At 38.8% G+C, this 26,998-nt stretch overlaps 1 protein-coding gene across 2 annotated transcripts; it reads right to left on the bottom strand.

The window, feature by feature from the left end:
• Positions 1 to 646: 646 nt before the first annotated feature.
• LOC120548731 (otoferlin-like) lies at positions 647 to 26,997 on the bottom strand. Of its 2 annotated transcripts, XM_039785167.1 has the most exons (41): positions 26,875 to 26,997; positions 26,704 to 26,758; positions 25,954 to 26,085; positions 25,769 to 25,831; positions 25,568 to 25,652; positions 25,322 to 25,481; positions 25,022 to 25,208; positions 24,704 to 24,890; positions 24,161 to 24,384; positions 19,540 to 19,648; positions 19,107 to 19,290; positions 18,701 to 18,821; positions 18,467 to 18,567; positions 18,283 to 18,373; positions 18,069 to 18,185; positions 17,818 to 17,970; positions 17,514 to 17,703; positions 17,156 to 17,280; positions 16,935 to 17,069; positions 15,859 to 16,020; positions 15,622 to 15,741; positions 15,357 to 15,518; positions 15,019 to 15,181; positions 14,749 to 14,822; positions 14,609 to 14,635; positions 14,368 to 14,499; positions 14,115 to 14,187; positions 12,518 to 12,636; positions 12,199 to 12,336; positions 11,848 to 11,979; positions 11,491 to 11,618; positions 11,193 to 11,363; positions 10,198 to 10,358; positions 9,861 to 10,003; positions 9,635 to 9,723; positions 9,305 to 9,403; positions 8,860 to 9,101; positions 7,345 to 7,523; positions 7,127 to 7,227; positions 4,019 to 4,232; positions 1,161 to 1,207 (listed from the first exon to the last, which is right to left on the bottom strand). In XM_039785167.1, the coding sequence occupies exons 1-40, from the start codon at positions 26,955 to 26,957 to the stop codon at positions 4,052 to 4,054; spliced, it is 5,298 nt and encodes a 1,765-aa protein (XP_039641101.1). In that variant the 5' UTR covers positions 26,958 to 26,997; the 3' UTR covers positions 1,161 to 1,207; positions 4,019 to 4,051. The 2 variants fall into 2 exon arrangements, with proteins under 2 accessions (XP_039641102.1, XP_039641101.1); XM_039785168.1 differs by lacking the exon at positions 4,019 to 4,232 and having other exon boundaries at positions 647 to 1,207.
• Between the last annotated feature and the right edge of the window lies 1 nt (position 26,998).

Genomic DNA, 26,998 nt, shown 5'->3' with positions numbered 1-26,998 from the left:
GAGTTGACAGCTCGTTTTCGACCAAGCCATCGCTAGGAGGCGTCCTTTTATTATGACGAATCATTGGGAGCATTCGATTTCACGTCATCAGTTTTCACTTGGGATATATCCATATCCAGAGTGATAGAGAAATGGCTCTGTCATATCGCAAGCAAAATTAAAAAAAAAAAAAAGTATATTATCCAATCTCAGTGAATGTTCATGTAGTTTGCTTGCTAAAATGCTGGAGACACCAGTTTCGTAACCCAAGCTTACCAGGTACGTTTTATTTCCATTATTATTATGTTTGCCATGCTTTCTCATAATTTTTAACAGTAATGTTTCCCCTCCCATCTCCTCTTACAGCATATTGAATGTCATATATGAATCTCACACTACCAAACCACACTGCACAAAATAAATACCCACAAAAACGATACTGTTTGGTCACTTTAAGAAGATTGACAATTTTTTTAATTTCCAATAACTTTGGAAGGAAACTTGTGTTGAAGCCCCTAACACATGAAAGCTGCTGCCACTGAGCAACACTGGAGAGCTTTAACAGCCATGTATGTGATCAGATGACCGGACAGATTATGCAAGATTAGAAACTTTTGTAGTTGTTACTTTATTCACAAATTCAAAAGTCAGACAAATACTGCACACTGTTGACAAACTGTTAAGTTCACAATAAATCAGCACAAAGGTGACAGTCTTACCCTGCAACAGCAGCAACCACAACAACCAAAAAGAACAACATCAACAATAATAATAATAATAATAATGATGATATTTTGAGCAAGATAAAACTAACCGTCATTGTGAAATAATAACACCACTACATTGCAGCAATGGATTTTAGCAATTACATGTCAATATAAGAATAGGCTTTCTTTATTGCGTACTGTAGGCATTCTAATGCTTGTAATCTACAACTTGATGGTGTCTTTGGTCAAATGGCAAAAAAACGTTTTCAAAAACACAAGGGCAACATACACGTGAAATAATTTCTTTGTGTGTGTGAAATAGTCAAATCCAGCAGATAGCTCAAGCTCCCAGCATTTTCTTCACCATGTAACCCGGCATGTTGTAGAGGAAAAGAGCCACGATGGCCAGCAGCAGGAGAGCACTGACAATCTTGATGGTCAGCCACCTGTACTGGTCACATATCAGGTGTTTCGCAGCCTTGAAAGGAATGAGGAACCAGAGAAGGGCGATATCTGGACGGCTGGTGGAGCAGAGACAAACAGTGTGTTAGAAATGTGACAATCTATATTCAAAAATACATTGGGTCCAAATACACTGTATTTATCGTAAGTGGTGCAGTAACAAAGTACTGATACAACCCAGGGCAGATACAAACCAGTAATGGTAGCCAGGTTGTAGTTGTAGTCAGGTAGCAACCTTTTTGAGAAATTGGCAACCAATTATTGGCCTGTTGATGTTTTTAACATATAAAAAAAACAAGGACAGCAAACAGCACAACGTGCACCTCAAAATAAATATTTTTTGAAAATATTTGTTGCATTTGTTATATTTATTTATCGCTTGCTGTTACAGTCCAGACAACGCTGCATGTGACAATGCTGCACGTGTTGGTGCGTTTACGCGTGTGCACACGGACATAGAGACAATGGTAAAGCAAATTAAGTTGTTTGACTGTAGGGTGAAAAATTCGACTAACCCGTCAACATCACAAATACATATGCAAATTGATTCAACTGACCGGGAACCAGATGAACCTGAATGGAAAACAAAAATGGAATTTGTGAAGTCTTGGGAGACGAAGTAGCCTATGTGGCATCTTTGAGCTGGACGCAAAATTATACTGCAAAGCATGTACAGCATACACCTCGGTGAGCGACACATCAAGTTGACTAGTTCAGGGTGGCACATCCTACAGAACCACAGGGGTAGACACACTGGAGCTCGGAGCAACACAAGCAGGCAGCTCAACGATATAATGAGGTGGCGGCTGCAAGAGCTGGCACACCCAGTGACGGGCTGATGAACACTGCCATTCATAAGATTAATGCCGCCAACCGGGTAGGGGTGGGAATCACCACAGGCCTCACGATACGATATCATCACGATACCTATGTCACGATACGATATTATTGCGATTTTAAACATATTGCAATATTCTGTGATATATTGCAATGTATTACCTTTTTTTCCAACTTCAAATTTTTCCCAATTTCAAATGATGTCCCGAAAGGAAAATTTTGTCAACATCTGTTTTATCTAAAAAGATAAATTTCTCTGTCTGTTCATCTCACTTCAATTTTATTGCTGCAAAATGGGATTGTCAAGCAGACAGACTGACCAACACATATATCATAAAAGGTCGATACTTGGCATCTGTTTATCGATACAGTATTGCCACGAAAAATATCGCGATACTATGCTGTATCGATTTTTTCCCCCACCCCTACAACCGGGAGACACTACAAAAGAAAAATAATTTTGTTTTATATAACTGCATAGTATCTTAAATACTCAAAATATAAGGCAACTAAAAATGGCAACCATATTTTCAGTTTCGGCAAACAAAAGTTGATGTCTCTTTTTAAAGTTACTGTTAAGCCCTTAACCTGATGTTATAATCCCTTTCTGAAACCAGATTTGAAGAAAAAAAATTCCTCCTCTTTCCTTATTGTAGTCAAGTAGTTTTTAAAAAATTTGAAGTTTTTAAAAACATCTAACATTACTTTATTGATGAAATAATGTACTCCGCTAAAGTTGGGAAAGTAACCAGGGCCATAGTCTGGCATTGCCAGACCTTCCTCCACAACGCTGCGGGGAGGGTCTGGCTAGTCCACAAAGCATTCCGGGATAGGAAAAAAAAAAGCTGTGGTTTATTGGAATTTCTTTTAACCAATCACAATCATCACAGGCGGCGCCGGACGGAGCCACGGTGCTGCTGCAAAACAGCCTCGGGAAGGAACTTGTTTTGGTGGAACACATGTACGTTCAAAAGTCGTTTTATTCGTGCGACAGAAAACTCAGATTGGACAGATAGTTTAGCTAGCTGTCTGGATTTACCCTGCAGAGATCTGAGGAGCAGTTAACCATAGTCCTCAGAAATCCACCGGAGTTTAAAATTCCAACACAAAGAAAGCGGAAGGTAACGGACATCTGGCCGAAAAGAAAGACATCTGCCGAAATATCCGGCGGCACCGGAGCAATCCCGGATGTGGAACTTCGTGGATATCGACTACCAGGGCCATAATAGACTGTTGTAATGGTGTTGTGACAAAATGAAAACACTTTTTTAGCACTTTACCATAGGATTCTAAAAGAGGGTCATCACTTTCAAGAGCACCATAAGCAAGGGATTGGTTGGGTGTGTTCATACTGAAATGGTTGCAATCATTTGACTTTGACAGTGATGTAACTAAGTAACTTAAGAGTTTTAGCTATTTTGTACTTTTATTTTGGAAGTTTAAACAATTAAATAAAGCTTGCTTCGACTTGATTCTATGAGCTGAAATGCATATGATAGACCGAGTCATGTGTTTAAGCTTAAATTTACTGTAATTACCTTAATTTACTTATAATAACGGATGATGCAAGAATAAGGCCCCCACTGTCCTTTCAGTTTCCGACTCCATATACCACACAAACAAGGACGCATGTACAAATGAGAGGACTACCAGTGATTGAGTGAGTGGTTCAGAGGTCATTTATGGACAAATTTGAAATATCATACATAGCGCACAAACAGGACATGACAAGACATTGTTTAAAGGAAGAAGATCTCAACTCTAACACAAGCCAACTCAAAGGTGAGCAATGGACATTGAATGAATTTATTGGGAATAAAGAAACCCCATTTTAAGAAACAAGAAAAACTGCAGTTATCACACCAACAGTAGCAATATGTTGAGATTTGTACACATTAGGCTACATTAATAACCAACGATGGATGCACTCAAGATTTATTATTTGTACTGCTATCATAATAGTGCTATTATTTTGTCAAATGGTAAATTGGAAAAACGTTCACAAACAATTCAAAATATTACTGAATGCACACCCTTTGAAACAGTTATGATGTGCTGGTTTGAACTCAGACCCCCATCATTTTCTTCACCATGTAACCAGGCATGCTGTAGAGGAAAAGAGCCAGCATGGCCAGCAGCAGGAGAGCACTGACAATCTTGAGGGTCAGCCCCAGGTACTGGTCACATATCAGGTTTTTCACAGCTTTGAAAGGGATGAGGAACCAGAGGAGGGCGATATCGGGACGGCTGGTGGAGCAAAAAAACATAAACAGAATTACAGAATGCCAAAGGCAGTCAACAATCTAAAATAAAAACACAGAAGAAAGTTTCTACAAAGCACTGTTATAACCTGAGGGAAGACCTACTTACCTCCACACAAGGGAAGAGATTCCTTTTGGTGTGGAAGTTAGATAAGAACATCCACACAACATCTGATAGCAGTGACCTGTGTTTGAGCCCCGTTATTACAGACTGTATGTAAAGGTCACTGTAGCTCCTCATTCCTCATGTCCATACTGGTTATTAAGTCCACTAGTAAGTGATCACTACATTGTGACTCTAGAGGACAAAATCCAGTCCTCATATCATTCAAAAATGCATTCTAATGTTCAGCTGAAGTAAATATGAGGCCGTAGTTAAGACAAATCAAGTGGGTATCTACCAAAGTACCAGTCTTTTTAGAACCTGAACCTACTTCAACATTTAAGATCAGTTAGATCTTTCTCAGATCTTTTATTCTCATTTTCACACACTACTTGGAGGTAAGGAAATGTTTAGTTTTTTGCAACTTAATTCACAAATTCTGTCAAATTGTTTATGGTGCTGACCATGAAATGCAAATGTGCAAACCTAGCCAGGACAGTGGTAAAAATTGCTCAAAGAAACTCAACTCAAAAGTAAGAAATCCAACTCACCACAATGAAAAATTATGTTTAATTTCATATGCAGTGAACATTACTATGGCATTGGATAAATCGATCATTTTCATGGAGCTGCTGTGTTCTTACCTTCATTATCTCTTGATCAAGTGAAATTCACTCTGAAATAACCAGGTTTAATTATCATAGATAAAGTTCTAACTTCCCCCAGTATTTGTCTTCAATGAAAAATTCCTTTTAAGAAGCATGTACAGATATTTATTTTCATTCTTGTATGATATACATGAATATTAGCTTGAAATATAAATTCTACTTCAAATCTTTTACTTTAAATAAGCACCTTTAACTATAGAAAATTAAATGTGTTGATCAACTAAGCCGCATCAAATCTTTACTACCACTTTGCACTGAACTGAACTAGTGCATTGAAAGCTTCATATGCATATAAATATGTAATATAATCACAAACAAGTGGCAAGGTTTTTTTTCTTGTGTCACATTTTATGTGGAGACACCAACGCTGACACTCAGCTCACTGATTTTCAGGTGACATTTTCAACTGTTAACAAGCGGTCTATGCACATTGAGTATCTTAAATAATCTACTTTTTGTCACCTGATAGCTGAGAGTCAATATAGGAATATCCAAATCAATAGAATACATCCTAATATTAAGGAGAAAATGCATTTCTAAAAGCATTCTTAAAGGTCCCATGGCATGAAAATTTCACTTTATGAGGTTTTTTAACATTAATATGTGTTCCCCCAGCCTGCCTATAGTCCCCAATTGGCTTGAAATGGTAATAGGTGTAAACCGAGCCCTGAGTCTCCTACCCTGCCATTAAGAAAATGAAAGCTCAGATGAGCCGTTCTGGAATCTTGCGTGTTATGAGGTCATAACAAGCAAGGTTACCTCCCCTTTCTCTGCTTTGTCCGCCCAGAGAATTTGGCCAACCCATGGGAGAGAGACATCATGGCTTTCAAACGAGAAAAGTGGCAGTTGGTCAAGGCCACACCCCCACCCTCCACCTTGCCCCTCCCTCTCTCCTCCTCAATAGCTACAGACACAAAAATGGCACATCCTAAGGAAAGCTCATTGTGGGACTGGCTCTAGTGGCTGTAATTCTGCACCAAGGCTGAATTTCGGGAAAGAGACTTCAGATATAGTATTAGGGGACCACTAAGGTCTATATAAAAGCATCCAAAGAGCAGCATGTCATAGGACCTTTAAAGCATGTTGTTTTGCTATTGTTTTTATCTTGGCTCATAAAATGACACATGGTCACATAATTAAATCATATCATTGGTTGCATTCCGTTTTTAAAATGCTATAATTGAAGGGAAACTGTAGATAGAAAGTAGGAAAAGAGAGAGTTAGAAGCCATCCGCTTAGTGAAATTGCTGGAACCTTCTGCAGAGGTGTCTGAGCAACATCTCAAGCTCCCAGCATTTTCTTCACCATGTAACCAGGCATGTTGTAGAGGAAAAGAGCCAGCATGGCCAGCAGCAGGAGAGCACTGACAATCTTGATGGTCAGCCATTTGTACTGGTTGCAGACCAAGTTTTTTATGGCCTTGAGTGGAGTGAGGAACCACAGAAGGCTGGTGTCTGGGCGGCTGGAAGGACAAAAACACCCATGTTCAGAAAATACAGACTTTACTAAGCATTATGGACCATTATTGTTGCTCTCTTTCTAAGACAAATTTAAATGTTAATATTGCTGACATTTCTGAAAATAGGACAGAGAAACAATTTACAATATTTTCAAAACATAAAGATTATACTAGGTAGAAATACACAAAAGATATGATGAAACAGCAACTTACCATGTAAAGAAAGAAGATCCTAAGTCCAGAACTTGGTTGAAGTAAATTCGGAAAAATGTCTTTCCTTGTTTCGGAAAATTACTCTCTAATTTTATTATGTACTTTATAATTGTTTAAAATTGTGGTTATGCTTGTTTTATGTTTGAGAATTCACATTTTTTCGTTTATAACTGATTTATCTCTTTATTTATTCATGTATTTATTATTATTTTATTTTCTATCATAGTTATTTAGTTATATCTGGCCTTGGAGTTTAACTTTTTAAAGGTGAGCTGGACTTGCAGCAGCTGAACAAAAAGTATTCTTGCATTTGTGTGTCTGTGTGTTTATGGCGAGCGTGACATATAACAAGCCATAGAATTAACTGAACAATGTAATTGTTTTAGAAGAGTAGTCAGTAATAAAAATGTGGACAGTGGGGTGATAACAGAACATACTTGGGTTTCTCCAGAGGGTCTGGTTCGTTGCGTCCTTCACCAACTGGGCTTCTCTCTGCTTCCTCTCCTGTCAGGAGGTGCAGCTCTGCTTCCACTTTTCCCTAAAAAGACAACACAATCGCTCACAATCACAATGGTTTTAAGCTATTGCCCAAATCATTCAGCCAATTTTTTATTTTTAGGTTTAACATTTTGGGTTACTTTTTCCTTTGACCTACCGTGAGTTCAAACTCGTCATCTTCATTTCTGGCAACAAATGGCCACCAGCCTTTGATCCTCTTCTGTTTGAAGATGGAGACCATGGGCATCTCGGCTTCATTTGTCACCATCTCAATGGTGCACTGCTTGGCAGTCTTCGCCCCACGTGGAAAACGGTTCAGGTCAATTTCAATTGCACCTAAAAAGAGACATTTTTCAACTTGGTTAAATGCAAGAAAGCTTAATTGGCATGGTGGAAGAAACTAAGGGCCAAATCTTGCACTCAGCGCAATTGCCTTTGTACACTGACACATGTATCATTCCTATTTTGCGCCCGACGCACAGCGGACTTTTCCCTCCACAGACGCACGTCGGTAAATTAGGGAATGTATTTGCGGTCCCGGGGGCGGTTCAGCGAAAAGAGGAGGAATGTTCCGGCGCAAACGTTCCCTGGTGCTATTTTGCAGTTTCAGAAAACAATTCCGCCACAGTCCAGGAAAAACCTGGTCTAAAGTCAGTGGCGCGTTATTCAGATGCTATTTTAGGGGCGCATGCTTGACCATAATGTAGCGTGTGCACAAGGCACATACACTTTGCTTCTCTCATCTACATGCAGCAGTTCCCATTTTTGCAAACCTTACATAATTACAAGGAAAAATATTACTGAAAATGTGCTTCAGGTGTTTGGATAGATCAGGAGGCACTTTACAGTGCAGTCCTTTGTGGCTTGTTGTGTTTTACACATTTCCATGAATTATGGATGACATAAATGAGGAAATATTAGCGGTCTTAAGGAGACGTGATGTTGAACTACGGCGGGATTGGACACTCCGGCGGGATCTGGTTGGGGAGTGGCAATGCGCGATGTGCTCCTCGTGGAGCGGGTGGACGGAGATGGAGTGGGGGGACGAGGAAGAGGCACAACAGGAGCAGGTGGTGGGTTTGGAGGCCCACGCTCCTGGCTGCAGCAATCCTCTCCAGACTTGAGGAGATGCGCCCGAGAGGCCGCAGCAACATCGCCACCCGGTCAAGACGGGCATTTATGACTTTGCTGCATCCCGGACAGCTCCTGCTGGCGTGCGGCAAGCAAATGCGCCGTCATAATAGCAATCCGCCATGGAACAAGCGCGCCTGCTCTTAAAGGGAATGTCAGATGACGCTCTGATTGGTTTATTGCACGTTACACCCAAACCACACCTAGCTATTTCAGACCAACCCATTTTAGATTTGCGTCGGGCGCAAGAGTCATTTATCCCGCCAGTATAATAGCAACAGCGCCCGAGATCCGCCCACAAAGCTACTTGCATTTCACGTTTGATACTTGCGTTTCAGATCGTTAAAATAGGGCCCAAGGAGTAGTTAACGGACAGATCTATGTCTCATATCAAATTTGTTGGGAAAAAATGATCCAGTCTTCAAAAGTGTTATTTGGTCAACAAAGCTATCAAGTTACCCTGTAAGCATGCAGTGTTTTTAAAGTGTGAGTTTAATAGTGATTGAAGCCAAAGCTTATCATAAATGGTTGTCCACTGCACCTAAGAAGTCATCTGCAGAGAAATGGTCAGCGTCCCACACTTGCAGATTAAGACGAGCTGGGATCTTGTATTCAGTCTCATCCCAAGCAAACATGGACTCCTTTTTTGAGATGACGATCTTCTCTTCGGCCATGAGGTAGTCAAAGGGGTAGACGAAGCGCCAGTTGAAGTTTCCCTCCCCAGTGATGGAGTGGTAGTGGACATCTGTGTCCTGCTTGTCCTCCTGCTGCCCTTTCAACCAGCTGTTACAGGAAAAGGTGTCGGAGAAATCTTAAACATTGTTTTTAAAAATTGGTTGTTATGTTTTCATGTCAATCTAAATCAGAAGCAAATCATTTTGTGTGTCAATGTATTGTGCTAGTTGTACTCTAAAATGTAAAGAGAGAGAAAAATTGGAAAGAGACGAAAAAATAAAACACCAAAAACAAATAGAGCTTATAATTACCCTCGCACAAATATGTCACTCGATTTCTCGCCAGTGAAGATATCGTCATCCTCCAGAACAACCTCATCTGTGTTCCAGATGATTACCCTAAGTTCAAACCTGGACACAAGCAAACATTACAAGATATACGACGAAACACTGATCAGTATTGATTATTAAAAGTGTTCCTTGATTATACCTTATCCAAAAAAAAAAAAAAGCTCAAGGAGCACTCCTCTGGCTGTTGGATTTTATCAGCAGTGTTTAGCTAAATATCTAATAGCTAGATATATAGTGTATATATAGTGTATGTAAAAGCTGTAAAGTCCCAGGTTTGACTAAAGTACATACTTCTTTGGTTTCCTTGGTGAAATATCAAGGGCAGGGGCAGGTGCAGTCATGTCCTTAGGGAACATATCCACCCACATCTCAATTCTCCCCTGAAAGAATTGTAACAATTGAACACAAGGAAACAAGGTCGTAAAGTAGGCAAACAAAACATTACAGTATAAATTGATTTGATTAAAATGTGAAGTTGACTGCAGTAGAGCCAGCATGAGTACACTGAATGCCATACTTGTTCAATCCCTGGTTTATCAGGGTGGTGCAGCGGTCTGGTTTCCACATGTTCTGGGACAAGTTTGCAGCCGACCCGTGGGATTTCCTCCCAGTGCTTCAACACGCTCAGAGCCAGATGTTCATCTGTCTGCTTCTTCAAACCTGACAAACATCATCAAATGGTGGTTTAATACTCATTTAAACACTTTTTCTCATCACACTTTTTAATTTGCTTTACATTGAGGCAATTAGCTGCTGCTCCTGTGCAATTTAGAACAAGTATAGAAGTAAAATGATGAAAGGTAGTTATCACGATAGTGTATGAGTGTATGTGTATGAGTGATATTTTCATATACCGTTTTCATCCTCTATCTCAGTCGGTGCCATGAAGACACGGTTCTCCACCTTCACTCGTCCTGCAGGGCCGTAGTGAGGCCCATCCAGTTTGCCGTCCTTACACAGCTTAGCCAGGATTTGTGTGGGTTTCATTGGGTCCCGCCACACATTGTAACCATGGCTACAGAAAAGAGCAAAAGCAGTTACAGTTACATGATAAACAATGGATTATATAAATTTATGGTAACACTACAATATGTAGATCAGATCCTGAGAAATATCTCAAAGTGTCTGTGATAAGGTAAAATATTTTGGACATTTTATTACAGAACAAAATGTGTTAATGACAGATGGTGAAGATATTCAAAGGCAATGCCGCATGATGTATGAACAAGCAAACATTCTCTTATGCAAGTTGAATTCTGAGTGAAGATGTCTCTGTTCAGAGCATATTGTACACCATCTATACTGGAAACTTGTGGTAGGCAATCCCAGAGTCTTTTTTCTTCTGAATATCAAGTACAGCCGTTTATAAAAGACCAAGAAGTGTTTTTTGCTGCAGGAGTCAATACTTTACAAACTTTTCTAAGAAATCTCATGTTTACATTTATTTGCCGGCTTAATGAAAATGAAATCATTTTGGGCTTATCAAACATTAGGTTTAGTACTACACACTACCAATTCCAGCTGTGGCGACATTGGTAGTCTATGTAATGTCTAGTCTTTTATCTGGATCCTGTACCATGTAATAAAATCATACCTTGCTTATGAAATAGGTTAGGAAACTACATTCAAGTAAAAACTTATGTGTGTTAACCATGTAGAACACATACAACTATGAAAATATTTGAAAGTCAATTGCATGTACTATTCTGTGACTGACTAATGCATATTGATGATATCACTGACTAATGCTACCTGAGTCATCGTGATGCTTTTTCTATCGTGTATTAAATAATAAACCACTATTTTTTCCACAATCCACCACGCACTGCTGCAGGGAGTTGATTCTTACATGGCGTAGTTACATGCCACACCGCATGTGGCTCTGTGTTTGCTGTAGAAACGGTTCTCAAGGTCAAGTTTGGTTTCTCCGATCAGATCATCTGTTCCCACCAGGTCCCAGTCATAAATTGACACGGTGAGTGTGGAATCCATTGGGAATGTGGCCTCCACGTCAAAGGATCTGATAGGGTGACAAATATAGCATTTGTCAGGTTTTCAGGCATATTTAAACATACATAATATAGTCCAAACTTAGTAAGATCATAAACGTAATGATACTTTTATCAGGATTAAAGCATTTTACTTACTTGCCAAACAAAGGGTTCAGCTGTTTTGAGATGTAGTTCTCTTTGTCTTTGATCTCTGTCTTTCCCAGTTTGATTGCAATGTATGGATCAGCTTTCCCATTAATGTCAGCTGGATGCAGATCAGTTGCCTACCAGACAAATTGGATAATTTAAGAGTGAAATGGATAATCTAAGCATCTCCTGAGATATCTACAGCGGTATCCTCAGTCAAATGCAAATCCACTATAACCAAAAAGCAACCATTTCTATTAGCACTATAATTTAAAACACTACAGCTAAATGTTATCTTACAATCCTATATTGTATAATGAAGACAATAAATCCTTGAATCTTCAAAGTGTAGAACACGTAGCCTACCCTGATAACGTAGATGCGGACAAGAATATTAATGGGATCGTTGTGAGGAATGTTCTGAAACATTCCCATGTTGGAGTCAAAGCTCATGTCTCTGGGCATGTCATCCGACACTTTGTACATGCACAGTGAGCCCTAAAGGGACACAGTCAAACAAATGAATTGTTATATTGCAAAATATATTGGCAAATACATTTTACATAAATAAAAGTTACCTATAACTTGTTCCATAACAGTTAATGCATTCAGTCCTGTCTTCAACTGTCTTATGTTAGCTAAACAAAATAGAAATCGATTGATCTAACTAAATTGTAAATTATTAAATGTTTTGTTCTCTAAACATTTTCTTCTTACTTTGAATTTTCCAACAATTCTGTCCTCATCCATCATGTTTTGGTCTTCATCATCACCACCTTTTCCCCTGAATAGGTTAAAGCTGTGGAGCCAGTCTTCAAAGTTGTCAAATTCACCCTCCAGTTCCTTAGGGTACACCTTTTTGAGAACACAAATTTATCAAAATTTCGGTTTTGAATTATCTTTTTCTACTGTGGCACTTTTTCTGGTTTATACTGATCCCACCATGTCATGTACAATCAACAAGTATATAATGTATACACACAACAGGTTGAATGAGTATTGCTCTCAGCTGTAGTGTAGGTGCTGAGTCAAATACCTTTAGTTCATCCAGCTTTGGCTTTTTTTTCTCGAATGGATCGATTCCCGGCTTCTCCTTTTTCTTCTTTCCTTTTCCTTTCTTGGTGGCTTTCACAGGAGTGTCATCAAGTTTGATATCTGAGTACAGGTTAGCAGTGAGGACAGAGTGACGAGGGGGAGCGGGGTGGTGGTTGGAAGAGCAGAGCACTCAAGACATGAATTCCACATGAAAGTTGCCAAAACCAGCTGTGACTGTATACAAAAACATGCCATTGGAACTACTATTGGAAGTACACTGTTCAGAAGGGATACTTGGTAGTGTAACAGGATCTTCCAGGCAAGCAGCTGTGTGGTCTCTGTAAAGCTCATTAAAGAGAAGCTTGACTCATTCTCGTCATTATTAACCACAGTCAAGCCATGTCAGTAATATGCACCATGGAATGCAGTGTATACTACTATATTAGCATGCATAATATATTTGATCATACTATAAATAGTTGATTCTGTGCAGCCTGGTGGGCACAGCACAGAATCAAATATGTTTTAAATGAAGCAATAAAATAAATGCTCATCATGTCATCAAATTGCACCATCTGGGTTTCTTTTTTTGATTCACTGATTATTTTTCATTGACAACTTTCATGGAAAGCATATGGCTAATATGCATATATGGGAGAGAAAAAGCAGCTGTTTCATGTCAGCATCTATATGAAGGCAATCTTAGGCTACAAGGTTTACTACTTCACTGTAGAAGAAAGTTAGTGATCTTATAAAAGCTGAATATGCATGAACACAATTTGAATGGTGAAAGTGTAAGAAGTGCTTGTAGGGGGTGCATTCTGCCAGAAGGTTTAGAATCTTTAGATCATCTAAGGTTTACAGTACAGGCCAAAAGTTTGGACACACCTTCTCATTCAATGTGTTTCTTTATTTTCATGACTATTTACATTGTATATTCTCACTGAAGGCATCAAAACTATGAATGAACACATATGGAATTATGTACTTAACAAAAAAGTGTGAAATAACTGAAAACATGTCTTATATTTTAGATTCTTCAAAGTAGCCACCCTTTGCTTTTTTTGATAACTCTGCAAACCCTTGGTGTTCTCTCACTGAGCTTCATGAGGTAGTCACCTGAAATGGTTTTCACTTCACAGGTGTGCTTTGTCAGGGTTAATTAGTGGATTTTTTTCCCTTATTAATAAAAAAGCAAAGAGTGGCTACTTTGAAAAATCTAAAATATAAGACATGTTTTCAGTTATTTCACACTTTTTTGTTAAGTACATAATTCCATATGTGTTCATTCATAGTTTTGATACCTTCAGTGAGAATCTACAATGTAAATAGTCATGAAAATAAAAAGGAAATGCATTGAATGAGAAGGTGTGTCCAAACTTTTGGCCTGTACTGTACATTGGTGTGTATTTTTTTGTAGCTTTTGTCTGTTTTATGACCTTACTCAAAACATCACAGATTTGCTACTCCACCCCATTAACCTGTTTCAAAAAGGTACGAAAGCATGGTGGATAATATAAAACTATGAAACTATGAAACTATGAAATTGATGAGATAAACAAAACACTGCTCTTGTTTGCCGTTTCATCTGGTTTTACCTCCGCCATCTGCAATGTCCATGTCATCTTTGTCCTCTGAATCTGAAAGAGCAGCTTCTTGAGCCTTGAGAACCTGTAGCAGAAGATCATTTCTCAACTGGATTTATCAAGACGCAAACAAGATCCAGTTTCCCCAAGATCCATAAGTTAGGATCTGAGTTGATCAAGTTTAAAAAAGCTCAACCTTATCCAGGTCTGCAGTCAGTAAAGCAAAAGAAGACTCAAATGGCTGTGCTGTTTTCCTGTTTCTCACCTCTGTCAAAGTTTCAATGGAGGCAAAATATTTGGACCACCAGTCCAACATGCTCTCGTCAAGTTCGTCCTCTTCAATCTCATCACCCTTCTTTCTCTTCTTCTTTCTCCCCTTTCCATCCTTGTCATCATCCTTTTCATACAAGGTGCATTAAACACGCTGTCAGTAAAGCTCTAGGGTTTCTTGCAACAACATAAAATCTTTCAATTTGAATTAATTACGTGTAAAGCACTTTTCTTACCTCAACTTTGACCACAGTGTCAGCACACTAGGTAGAAAGCCAGATTGCATAAAGTCAGATAATGTGACTTTTGTTAGCTTTCTAGTGTGCAAATGCTTTCTGTTTTAACCATGTCCTAAAATTTAAAAAAAGAAACTTACAGAGTCTAGTTTGACCACAGTGTCCATCTTCTTAAAACCAGGCTCAGGTTCCATATTGACGACAATTATTTCCTCTGAAAGTTAAACGGAGAACGTGAATGTGTTTCTTTATGTATATATATTTCTATGTGTATCTATTTAATCGGAAACTGTTGTGTATTGCACTAGCAAACACATGCTGTACTTTATCTTTTACATTTTAATGACTGTATGTTGTTGTAACAATAATGAAAAGAAAATGCACTATGGTTTCCAGGTTTTAGTTTATACCTGTAGTGGACCAGTTGTTGGCCTGCTTGTCTTTTGGCCTGTAGATGAACTTCCGCAGGGTGGTGACGGCATTGGAGCCAACCAGAGTGTAGCGGCCAAAAGCCCTGCAGTCCACCACCCGGATGTTCAGTGGTGGGTGAAGCAACTCATTCTCAGGCAAATCCTGACACACAAATTACAGAATTATTTGATTGACGAGAATAGTCTTATAGGAATTTGTTTTTGAATTCTTCTCAGTTCTTCTTTTTCTAATTTGCATGGAATGTAAAAATGACTTTAATTTAATAAAAGGGGGTAAAAAAGCAAATATTAATAGAGTCATTTAAATGATAAAGTACCACTTCAAACCACTTGACAAGGGTGCTGAAGTTTGGGTTTTTCTTGTAGTTTGGGATGAGGGCTGACTGTACTCCCTTTCCAGCACATTCAATGTCCACACGAGGCCGATCCACCTGGGCCAGATTCACCCTCTTCAAGTCCCTCAAGCCCCAGAACAAAACCTGAGGGACAGGGTGGTTCAGTGATTCTGTTGCTGTTTTACTTCACTTTTCTGTTAATAAAAAAACCACCCATACCAAGTTAAAGCTAAAACAAAGTCTTCACCTCGATCCTGTATTTGCTGAGCACTGGTCTGATCCCCAGCGGTACAGGCAGGATTGGTCCACGTTCCATATCTGTGGGACCGTCAATGGGAGGCAGGTCAGCTTTCCCATTGGGGCCAATCTAACAGATGACACAATTAAAGTATTATAAATCATTTATTTTCAATATGATCTGACAACTTTAGTTTTGTAAACAGTACCCTCACAGTTAGATGGTTTGTGTATCTGGCAGCCTAACCTGCAGCAGTTCAAAGGCTGCCAGCATTTCTCCAGCGGTGCAGTTCCCACGGTAGATCTGATAGTACTCCAGTTGAGGAGGAAAGCGTGGGGGACCGTAATGCTCGTCCGCCATCTTTACCACAGGTTTGGCAAATGTTCTGCCCATGAATTCAGCTTTACCCTGGAAGCATAATGGTAAATTAATCTTTAAAGGTTAAAACAAGAATTCTGGTTTGAATATTTGAAAGAATGGTCTTTTTAGCCTACCATAGCCAATCTGTCAGTGTTCATATTACAAAGGCTTTATTTAAAAAAAATTAATTGTGTAATTATTAATTATTTGATGTGTATTATCAGCAGGAAGAAACATGGCTTGAGATGCTCATGTTTCCAGGCAGACTATATAAAAAAACATTGAGGATAAAAGCAGAATGAACAAAAGCAACATACCTAAAATAACCAGTGAACTGCAAAACAGACATTATGTATTCATGTAATGTTAAAAAATAAATCATTGAATGATTACGTTTCAAAAAATTAAATATAAAATCCCTCTTGCAGTTAGTGGTTATGAAGAGTCCAAATGATCGGTTGGTCACATACAAAAAGCACAAAATGTCACTTAAAGGAATGCAACAGGTATAAGTTAATCTATCCTTATGGACATATCTTATTCCTCTTGCATGCCTTTTAATACAATCTTCTCTGCACACATTACAGTGCTTCTACAGTACATCAAGCCATAAGAATCCACACTCTACTTATCCAATGGGTCATCCAAAACAATGGTGTAATTGTCAGGAGTAAATACAAAATTGTCAGTCAACAAACACTTTCAAATATATTTCATATCAGGCTGCTATTGACAAACACATTTATTGAGGGCATATCACACACAGGTTTAAATTCATTAAGTGGCATGTCAAGTCTTACATTTCAAGTAAAAGACAGGCAGACTCAAATTATTAGAATGATAAGGATGGAGCAGAATGATATATATATATCTGGTAACTTAAGCTGTGCAAAGGTAGACTGTTTGCTCACATTAATACAAATGGAAAAAGAGAGGTGTCACTATTTCAGAAGAACCCTTACCACTGTGTCTTGATCATAGAGTTCAATGACGATAATAGGAGGGTCGTCTCTCAGTTCGATGGCCTCTCCAAACAACTCCACATTCTCAAAGACCAGCAGCTGGTCCCATGTCGGGCACAGAGTCTCAGGCAGAATCTGGAAAGAAAATAAAACATTTGATAAAGATGCAGGATCTGCTATTCAATAAATCATATCTTAAGCTGACCGCTGAGTGTGCTCACCTCAGTGACCTGGCTTTGTGTGGAGAAGAAAATTCTTGCAAAGGGATCAGACAGACCTGTGCTATCAGCAGCAAACAGGCTACGAGCTTGGTACATGTGGACCCGCAGCTGGAAGATCTGTTTCACTGTAGACAGATTTAGATGCTCATAATTGAATCAATAAGTCCATAAATTACACTTGATATGTGCCGTGCATTTACAGACATTTGTAAATTAGAATGATCATAATTCTATATGTTTAAAACATGGTGGGTACCATATTTAAAATAGCATGTTGAAAAAGAAGCTGTCAGCCTTTATTTCAGTGTAAACAACATAGAAGAAATAGAAGAAATATTGAATTTGTCGATGATCTTACTCATGTAGGTGAGGCTGATGGGAGGTGAGCACGGCATGCCAGGTCCTTTGGACAACTTATTTTCCTCAAATCCATTGGGCAGGCCCTTCAGGTAGTCTTTGCGCTGTCTAGTCAGACCCAGCCACAGATAAATCTCTATCTTGGACTGGACTGTCCAGCCAGCAGGCCCAAAACCTTTCTTACCAGGGATCTTTAGTATATGAGGAAAAGGTGAAAGGGAATTTAATGCAACATTCAAAATACAAAACAGATTAGATTAACTGCCTTTTGATTGATTATCTTACTATATTTAGTGTAAACTCACCCTCAGAAAGATTGTCTTGACTTTGCCACAGTCCTTTCCTGTCTCCTCCTCTATACTGGAATAAAGGATGTCTTTGGAGGGAACACGTGCATAAGCAATGCGCTTTCCATTACTTATCATCCATATGAAAACATCAGGAACGCTGTGTTGAGGCTGCAGTAAGAATGCTCACATTAAACATGAAATGACCACAATGACTCAAGCATGTTCAACAAGCAAAATCATTTGTAACATAATGTTGTGGATCTCACTTCATCAGCCAGGAAGCGCAGCTTTGTGAGGAAGTTCTGAGCCAGCTTGATTTTATCTCTCACTGTGCTTTTCTTCACCTGTGACCTCATGGCTTTAGCTTGCTGGCCGATGCTCTCCTAAACCCAGAAACAGACCAGCATTTAGCAAGACAGTGGAAATATAAACAATGAACAAGTAAAAGAAAAAAACTAAGCTTCTTTTTAGTTGACATACCACGTCTGACATGCACAGCTTCAGTCTCTCCCTGTCAAGTTTGGTTCTGCCAGACGAATTTTGGTCCTTGTTTGCCAGCGAAAGAAACTGACTGAAAGAAGTAGAGCTCAGTCAGTGTCAAAGTCTATGCTAATCAATTGGACTTAACCTTCAAAACTGCTAGTTTTAAGTTTGTTTTACAGACCTACAACCCTGGCTGAGTTCCTCAAGGACGCCTCTTAGTCTGCGCTCAGGATAGGTCTTCTCTGTCTTGATGATCTCTTGAACATCATTCAGTCCATCCTCCTGTAGTAGCAATAGATGTTTAGACTCATTCAAAACCAGAAACTGTGTTCAACTACTAAAACACAAGTAAATACTAAGTTCTAACTTTTGTAATACTATGCTCATCTACTAATTGGTAGAGTGCATGACTTGCCAGTTTATCTGCAATGTTGTCGATAATGTTGGAATTGTACAGCCTCCTTCTCTGGTCCTGCCACCAACTCTTAATGTAGATACACGGCTTCCTCTCAAAATACGGCAGGTGGAAGTAGTTTCTGAGGATACAAATGATACATTTCTTTAAAATACAAATAATAAACCAGGTTTTTTAACCTGGTTGGTTAAACTGTGATGTTGATTGATGTGCATCTAACAGAGTGAAAAGACACAAAGGTCTACATTTCAAAAGGCAATTACTTAATGTTCTGTAAAATAAGTACTATTTAGGACTATTTCAATTACTTTAAAATCACAATACAAGAAATCAGTTTTTTGTTGTTTGTTTGTTGTGACTTTGTTTGTGTCACTCTACAGTATGATGGTGACGATTATGCTCTGACCGGTCAGTGATGACAGGTTTCATGGGAGGGGTAGTCGCCACTGAAGTCAGGTCCCCGTCATCGTCCATCTCCTCCTCGCTGGAGTTGTGGATCAGCTCAGTTTCCTCTTCATCACCATCTCCTCCCCCCTTCTTCCCCTTCGTGTTTGGCCTGGCAGCTCCATCAATCTCATTTCCATAGTAACCTGGCACACAGCAGCTATGTTAGTAGTCAGTAGTTAGTAGTCCCTTAAATGTTGCTGCACCTTCAAACTTGGTCTCTTAGACTGCTTGCTTTCATATGAGATATAGCAACAACACCATAATGTTCATAACTTAAGGTAATTTCTAAAACTTTAAACCTTATTCAACTTTCTGCTCCACAATTACACTGAAAATGGGCTTAAGTTTCAAAAGATTCAATTTAAGACAAAAGAACAGGTAATGGAAAATACCTATGGTGACCTCAAAGTTGATGGGTTTATCACCAATCTTTCTGTCAATCATTGTGGCCTCCAGGAAAGACCCAAAGAGGAAAAATTCCTCAACCTTCCCGGTAGCAGTCTGTGAAATAGACAAACAAGTGTGAGAAAGTGTTGGTAAACTCTGTCACTTCTTCAAATGTTCTTGATTAAATTAAAGTTAGAAACTGAACATTAACACTTAAACACAGACAAACAAACAAACACATTTTTAAAGCTGTTGCACTTTGATGACATAAAACGAAACATAGTGGTCGACTTCCGGTTGAGCGGCCATGAGGTTAGCAGCATAACTTCGGAGCTCTCAGACCCTGGCAATATAACGCCATCTTTCAGAGGCTTAAAACATTCAAAGAAATATGTGATATTACCATGGAGGCATCTTCTACTAAACCAGTTTCACTGAAGGCTGTAGTGCATTCTTCTACTTTATCCTCCACTTCGCCATACAGTAAGAATGTGATTGTGAGAACTTATCTTAGAATTTGGGCTCAATTCAAACGCTGTTTTGGTTTACAATATTTCTCCGTCCAAGTTCCAATACTAATCATACTTTACGTCCATCTCTTGTAGACAACTCTCTTTCAATTTGGTCCAATCAAGGCACAGTATCATTTCAGGATTTATACATTAACAACACCATTGCGTCCTTCCAACAGCTCTCAGAGAAATTCTCACTCCCTAAATATCACTTTTTTAGAAACCTACAAGTTCGTAGTTTTGCTCGCACAAACTTCCCAAACCTCCCCAATTTGCCCAACAAGTCACCTCTTGATAAGTTTTTCAAACCTAGTTGTTCATTTAAAGGGTTAATTTCAGATATTTATAATCAAATTCTCTCTCTTCATCCAGATCCACTGGATCCCATAAGAGCCTTGTGGGACGAAATTCTTAGTCATGTGCATAAAACTTCAATATGTGTGCGCCATGGCTTCATTCAGTGCAAAATTCTGCACCGTACGTCTTACACTAAAGAGAGGTTGGCTAGGGTCTACAAAGATATATCTCCAGAATGCGATAGATGTAAGCAAACCCCAGCCAATCTAATTCATATGTTATGGCTCCGCCCATCTCTGCGTAACTACTGGACGGATATTTTTAAAACTATTTCAGACATAGTGGAAGAGAGGATGGAGCCGAATGCTCTCACCACATTGTTTGGTGTCTCCTCCTTTGCACCTTCCCTATCAAAATATAATAGAGATGTTATTGCCTTTGTCACCTTATTAGCAAGAAGACAAATTTTAACTAAATGGAAATTAAGAACCCCCCCCGTCATGCACGCTGGTTGGCGGATGTCCTTTATTTCCTTCAATTAGAACAAATTAGACTTTCTACAAGGAGTTCTTCTCAAAAATGTTGGAAAGTATGGGGCCCATTTTTTCTATAATTTGAGAATACTAGTTTCTCACATATTCCTGACTAAGACTAGATTGGCCTAAACCTGGCAATATGTCCTATTTTGTACTCTGTTAGGGTGACTACCTATTGTAATGTTTTGCTGAATTTGGATGCTGTATATGTGTCTGTATTTTTTTATTTAATCCTCATTACTGACTGTGGGGGGTTGTTTGTGTTTTGGTTTGCTTTGATTTGTTGTTTATTTTATTTTGTGTATGTAAGCAAAAAAAGGAAACTTGTTTTCATACATATATTTTTCAACTGCTTTTGTATTGCTGTTTTGAAATAAAAATAAAAAATAAAAAAAATGTGATATCGATTAGGCGTTGATGTTATGAAAGGGAGACGGAATACCACCGTTCAGGTGCTAAATTGGGATTCTGATGTGATAAAGTACCTGGGAGTAAATCTTCGAAAACATTTTGCTAAAATTATATCTGTAAATTACGATATTGTAATTTCCAATATCCAATCAGATTTGTGTCAGTGGAATATAATTCCCTTTTTGAGTTTAGCACAAAGGGTGGAAGACTTTCATATTTGTTTCAAACCAATTCCAGGATCTGGATAGAGTAAGACGCTTCAGCTATCCAAGAAAAATGGAGGTCTTTCCCTCCAAAATATAAAAAATTACTATAGAGCAGCACAGATAAAAATTCTGGTTGATATATGCAATCCATCCTACACAGCAAAGTGGAAGGAAATAGAATGCAGTATATCCAGCGATATTTCTCTTCAAGCTGTGATACGTGATACTGCCTTAATTAAACGTGTGCGGGTTTCCAATCCATGGATAATGTCATCACTCAAAATTTGGTATCAGGTGCTAAAAGATCACAGGTCCCAGGAGCCATACCTTATGATGAGATGGATAGCTTGCGATTCAGATTTCATACCCATCAGAACAGACGCAAGATTTAAAAAATGGGCTGAAAACGGTCTGGTAAAATATAGTGACCTCTACAAAGATGGAGCACTAAGACATTTTCAGGATTTAAAAGTCCACAATGGCTTAACAAATCTAGACTTCTACAGGTTTTGGCAACTTAGACGTTATACTGAGAAAGTGATAAATAAGGCGTACATAGATAAGACAAATTCAGGTATTCTGAAGTTCTTCTTAATGAGTTACAAATTGGACCCAGGTCGCAGGAATATCTCAAAATTGTATAACAAGTTGAATGAGTTAAGTGGAGAGGACACGATTTATATAAAAGATAAATGGGAAAAGGAAGTCCTGGTGAGAATTTGGGTGGAAGAACCTAATGAGTTTTTTAAAATAGAGTGTCTATTTGCACCCCCGGTACGAATAGCCTCAGCCACACAGCTGAGCTATTCACACCCTGCGACATAACAACAAAAACACGTTTCTCGCGTGCACTGCAGCATTTGGCATATTAGGAAAGTTTTGTCTCTAAAGATTATAACAATTGAATTTCTAGCGGAAAATGGATACTACAGTTGCGCTTTCTGTCTTCAGTGAAAGCATACAACTGTTAGTTTGTTAGGTAGTACCATAGTAGCCTACCTATTTTTTGTATACAGTATGGTTACCTAGCAACCGAGGCTTGAAGACACCAAGTGGTAAACAGTTGTATGACATCCAATAAGACCTTATAGGTGAGTGTTTAGAACCCTGACCTTTGGTCTGGGAGTTTGATTCCCCGGTGAGGTGATCTTGTTTTTTTCATTTTGGATTGGATAATTTGCATGCAATTGCGCAAGTCAGGGCCCACGAACGCGAAATATTTTTTGCAGGGTGGTAGGGGAAGACTCATGAATATGCCTGCTCTGGTTGGGTTGGTTAGGTTTAGGCAAGAGGAGTGGGATTGGTTATGGTTAAGGTAAGAATGTCAGGGCGATAATATTCCAAAAAGGTATAATACATGAGTAGTATGGATAACTGTGTGTAAATATATGCCAAGGTACTGTAAATGCACAGGGGTGCAAATAGCATACATTGATATTTGTCCAGTACCGGATAATGGGCACATTAATATGAACACATTGCTGTGTGCACGAAAAAATATTTTACCCAGGTACGAATAGCATTCATTTCTAATTTCACCAGGGTACGAATAGCATACACTGCTAATTGTACCAGGGGTGCAAATAGCCTCACCCTTTTTAAAAACGCCAGCACAACAGACTTTCTTGAACAAAAACATTACATGCTGGAGGTCCTGTGGGGAAAAGAAGGCAAATCATTCTCATGTGTTTTGGCAGTGCCCTTTACTTCTGGTCTACTAGAAACAAATTAAAACCTTTATGGAAACAGTGTTAAAGGTAGTAATCCCACTCAAGTTTGAGACTCTGTACCTGGGTTTGAGACCAGAAACTGTTAAGGGATTTGTAAACAAGTATATGTTTAATATTATGTTTATAGCCAGTAAGAAAGCCCTTACAAGGAAGTGGTTGACAAGAGATGTACCCAAGGTTGAAGATTGGTTTGAGGTTATCCACAACATTTATGTGACGGAGAAGCTCAATTTGGGCATCCTGGGATGAATCGATATCCTCACTTAGATCAGACTTTACTTAATTTACGATGATCTTATTTTTACGTCTCTTCCCCCTAATTTTTTGTTTAAGCTACTCAAATGTTCGTTCACTTAAATTTTTCTCCAGGAGTACATATTTTAAGCTGATCTTTCTATCATACTAACTGTATTATCATTATTAAATTTTTTTTCTCACTATTAATTATTGTATCCACTATTTTTTTTTTATCTTTTTCTTTTCACTCATTTATTTTCTCTGGATTTTCAATTATGTTTAAGTATGTCATTCCATTCTTTTCTACGTATATATTATTTATGTATTTTATTTGTTCTTTAAATCAGAAAAAGATGCATATTTGTTGTGCTGTATTATGTACACCAATGTGTTCCTAATAAAAATTTGAATTAAAAAAAATAATATGTAGATACATAGTGGTCCTGACAACCCCGTAATACAAGCTGTGGAACAGAGAGAACTGAATCCCTGAGGGTTACGATCCCACTGTGCTCAATTGAATTTGCTGTGTAACTTACATTGTCCACCAACAAAAAGAAGCCACATTAATGCAACAGCATGTTAATAATGCACCAGGTGGGCTAAAAAAAGACAATTAATAATTCAACAACAACCACAGCACAATGAGTAACAATTGGCTTCCTCTGCATGGCTGCCCATCCAAGCAGGGACCCACCTCTCCGATGTTGGATACACCCTCCAACTGCACATCTGTGGAGCTGGTAATGTCAGGCGAGGAGGGGTCCAGGATCTCCACACCCAGGTTGATGAGCAGACGGGCCCTGAAGGACACTCCCTCTCCGAGCCCTTCGTTTAACTCCTGGTACTCGTCCATCAGGGTGTAGGTACGAGTGGAGCCGTACATGTTAACCCAGGCGGGTCCCAGCGTGGGAAGGAAGCCTGAGAGATAAAGGATGAATATAATTTATATCTGATAATTACAAACTATAGATAGAATATCACTACTTGACTGCTTGAGTATATTTGATTGCAAGGACAACAGACATGCTTATTGTTTACAACTGTGTACAAGTTGCTCAAACAGAACCCACATACAAACCAAATCTTCTGCAGTTAAATGAGATAACAATCAACCTGGAGGATGCTTCCTTGTATCGTAAAAGGCATCGCCCACTAGTTTCTATCCAGGTCAAAACAATATTTCAAAAAATTAGGAAGGTAAACTTTTAGGAAATGCGTTTAAAAGATCAAACGGTACCTTTGTCCCCATCATTGGAAATATTCCGCAGGTCCAGGAAGTGTGTTCCGATGGCAACATCATTCACTTTATCTGAGTCACGGAGCTGGATCTTCATGCGCTTGCATAGTGGTGGAAACATCTCGGTGAAAACAATTTGCTCGTTCCAGATAGGCTCATAGCAGCTCTTTTGAACTGATGTTTTCCCCTGTAATCACACATTACGTTATTAAATATATAAATTAACTCAGGAGTTGCACTGTAATTTATATTTTGACCCGGCTGAGAGAAAGCTGCCAAAAACAGAGGGCAATGTATAGGATCCATACTATTACTCACTTTCTGCCCAGCAAACTGTACTAGGACATAAGGGTCAACCAGGTCCTTATTTTCTCCTATGAAGGCCTTTTTGACGTTAGCCATGATGCTGGTGTTCATTCTAGGGAGTCCCTCGGCTTTGTAGATCTTCAGGTAATAACGAGCCCACTGTCGCTCTGCAGGCACCCCCTCTGGTATTAAGAGATTGCTGAAACAGAAATGGGACTCGATGAAATAAGAAACCAAACAAGACGCTAACATCTTCGCTTGACAATTTCTATTTTTAGAATAAAGAATCATGCACAATAAAAATCTAGTAACCCCTCTATGTCATCTTCTTCTGATTCATTGGCCTTGTGTGGAGTCTTTATGGTGTCTCCTTTGGCCACAACTGCAATATCACACTTAATGTAGCCTTTGCAGCCCCCTGAGATGTCCTCAGGGTCAATCAGCAAAGCCCACTTGTGGTAAAACTGATGTTCTGCAAGACAAAAGAAAGGACAAATTAATTGAAATATCAGTACCATTAATTCATAACAACAAAGCTGATTTTCATTGATTCTTTACCAGGCTGGCTGTAGATTGTGCCAACATCCAGTTTAAAAGTTCCAACCAGTGTTCCACTACGCAGAAGATTTTTGGAGTGAATCACCTAAGGGTTGGTTCAGGGAAATTACATTACATAACATTAAATATACTTGACTTGCAGCAAACAAAGAATTACATGAATCTGTTTCATTTTACATTGTTATGAATCAAACAACTTACAGACAACTTCAGGATTTTGTCAAACATAACATCTGGAGGGACATGGAAGTCGAACACAAAATACTGGAAAGAGAAAAGAGTTAAGCGATGAGATTATTAGTATCAACCCTGTATTTAGATATATAGTAAGCCTTTGCCTAAACTGAAATGAATATAGATACAATATGTTGTAATGGCTGACTCACTTCATTGTAGTATGGGCAGTTGGTCGATTCCTTCATTGAGGTGTACTTTTTATCTTCTCCAATCTCCACACAGACCATTGGATCCATGTTTAGTCCAACCAGCTGCCTGGCTTCAATCACTGTCACACTGATCTGAATTGAAATGTCAATGTCAACATTATTTGTATAGCACCTTTCATTACAAGTAAACCCAAAGTGCTTTACATTAAAAACAGCATACACATACAAAGCATGAATAGAAATAAGAATGCAATAAACACAACAGGACATTCAACATAAACAAAACACAACAAACAAGTGCCACCATACAAATTCACAAACATGCACGCACAAGCGCACACATGAATGCTCTAAGTTTTGATATATTTTTTGAGTGATAAAATGCTGTTTTGACATTTGTGATGTGATTTTCAAAATTGAGATCAGTATCAAAAACAATGCCAAGGTTTCTGACGTGTTCACTGTATTTCAGGGACAGTGAATCCAGGTGTGAATAAATCTTTTGTCTATGATTTTTAGGACCAACCATGAAAATCTCAGTCTTGTCATTCCATGACAATTGAGCGACTGACTGATTTTTTTGAGTCACTGATTATGTACCAATTATGTCAGACAAAAAAAAAAGATTAGTCATGCCTGTGCAAGTAAAATAACATTAATATATTCTACCACAACTAGTCAGTAATTCCTCAACACGTACTAGAAAAAAAAAAACTTGGCCAATAAAATGATGGGTAAGATTTCTCTTACTTGGTAATCTACTGGTCTTCCAGAACTAGGCTCCATCTTTATGTCTGGCTTTGATCTGTAAGCCAATGAGATGTTAGACATTATTGAGAATCTTCAGACAGATTCACATGATTAACACAAGCAATTTTTTTTTTTTAAATGCAGCCGAATGCACAACAGAACCATGCTTGCCTCTTATTTGATACATTGGTGGTGACGGCTGTGACTGAGGCCAGTGAGATGGTGTCAGGATCTGGGCCTCCTCCCATGAACATTCCCTGATGATCCAGGTCCTCTGTCTCCAGAATAGCTGGCT

The sequence above is a fragment of the Perca fluviatilis genome, chromosome 20 (assembly GCF_010015445.1).
Source record: "Perca fluviatilis chromosome 20, GENO_Pfluv_1.0, whole genome shotgun sequence".
Classification (NCBI taxonomy): Eukaryota; Metazoa; Chordata; class Actinopteri; order Perciformes; family Percidae; genus Perca; species Perca fluviatilis.
This window is presented reverse-complemented; position numbering and strand designations above follow the sequence as displayed.

Excerpts from the sequence above, each read along its gene's own strand:
- LOC120548731 (XM_039785168.1), bottom strand. The coding sequence starts at position 26,957 with ATGTTCATGGGAGGAGGCCCAGATCCTGACACCATCTCACTGGCCTCA. Across the intron at positions 25,653-25,768 it reads ACAAAATCCTGAAGTTGTCT|GTGATTCACTCCAAAAATCT; the intron begins GTAAGTTGTTTG and ends ACCAACCCTTAG. Across the intron at positions 9,102-9,304 it reads AGTGACATATTTGTGCGAGG|CTGGTTGAAAGGGCAGCAGG; the intron begins GTAATTATAAGC and ends TTCCTGTAACAG.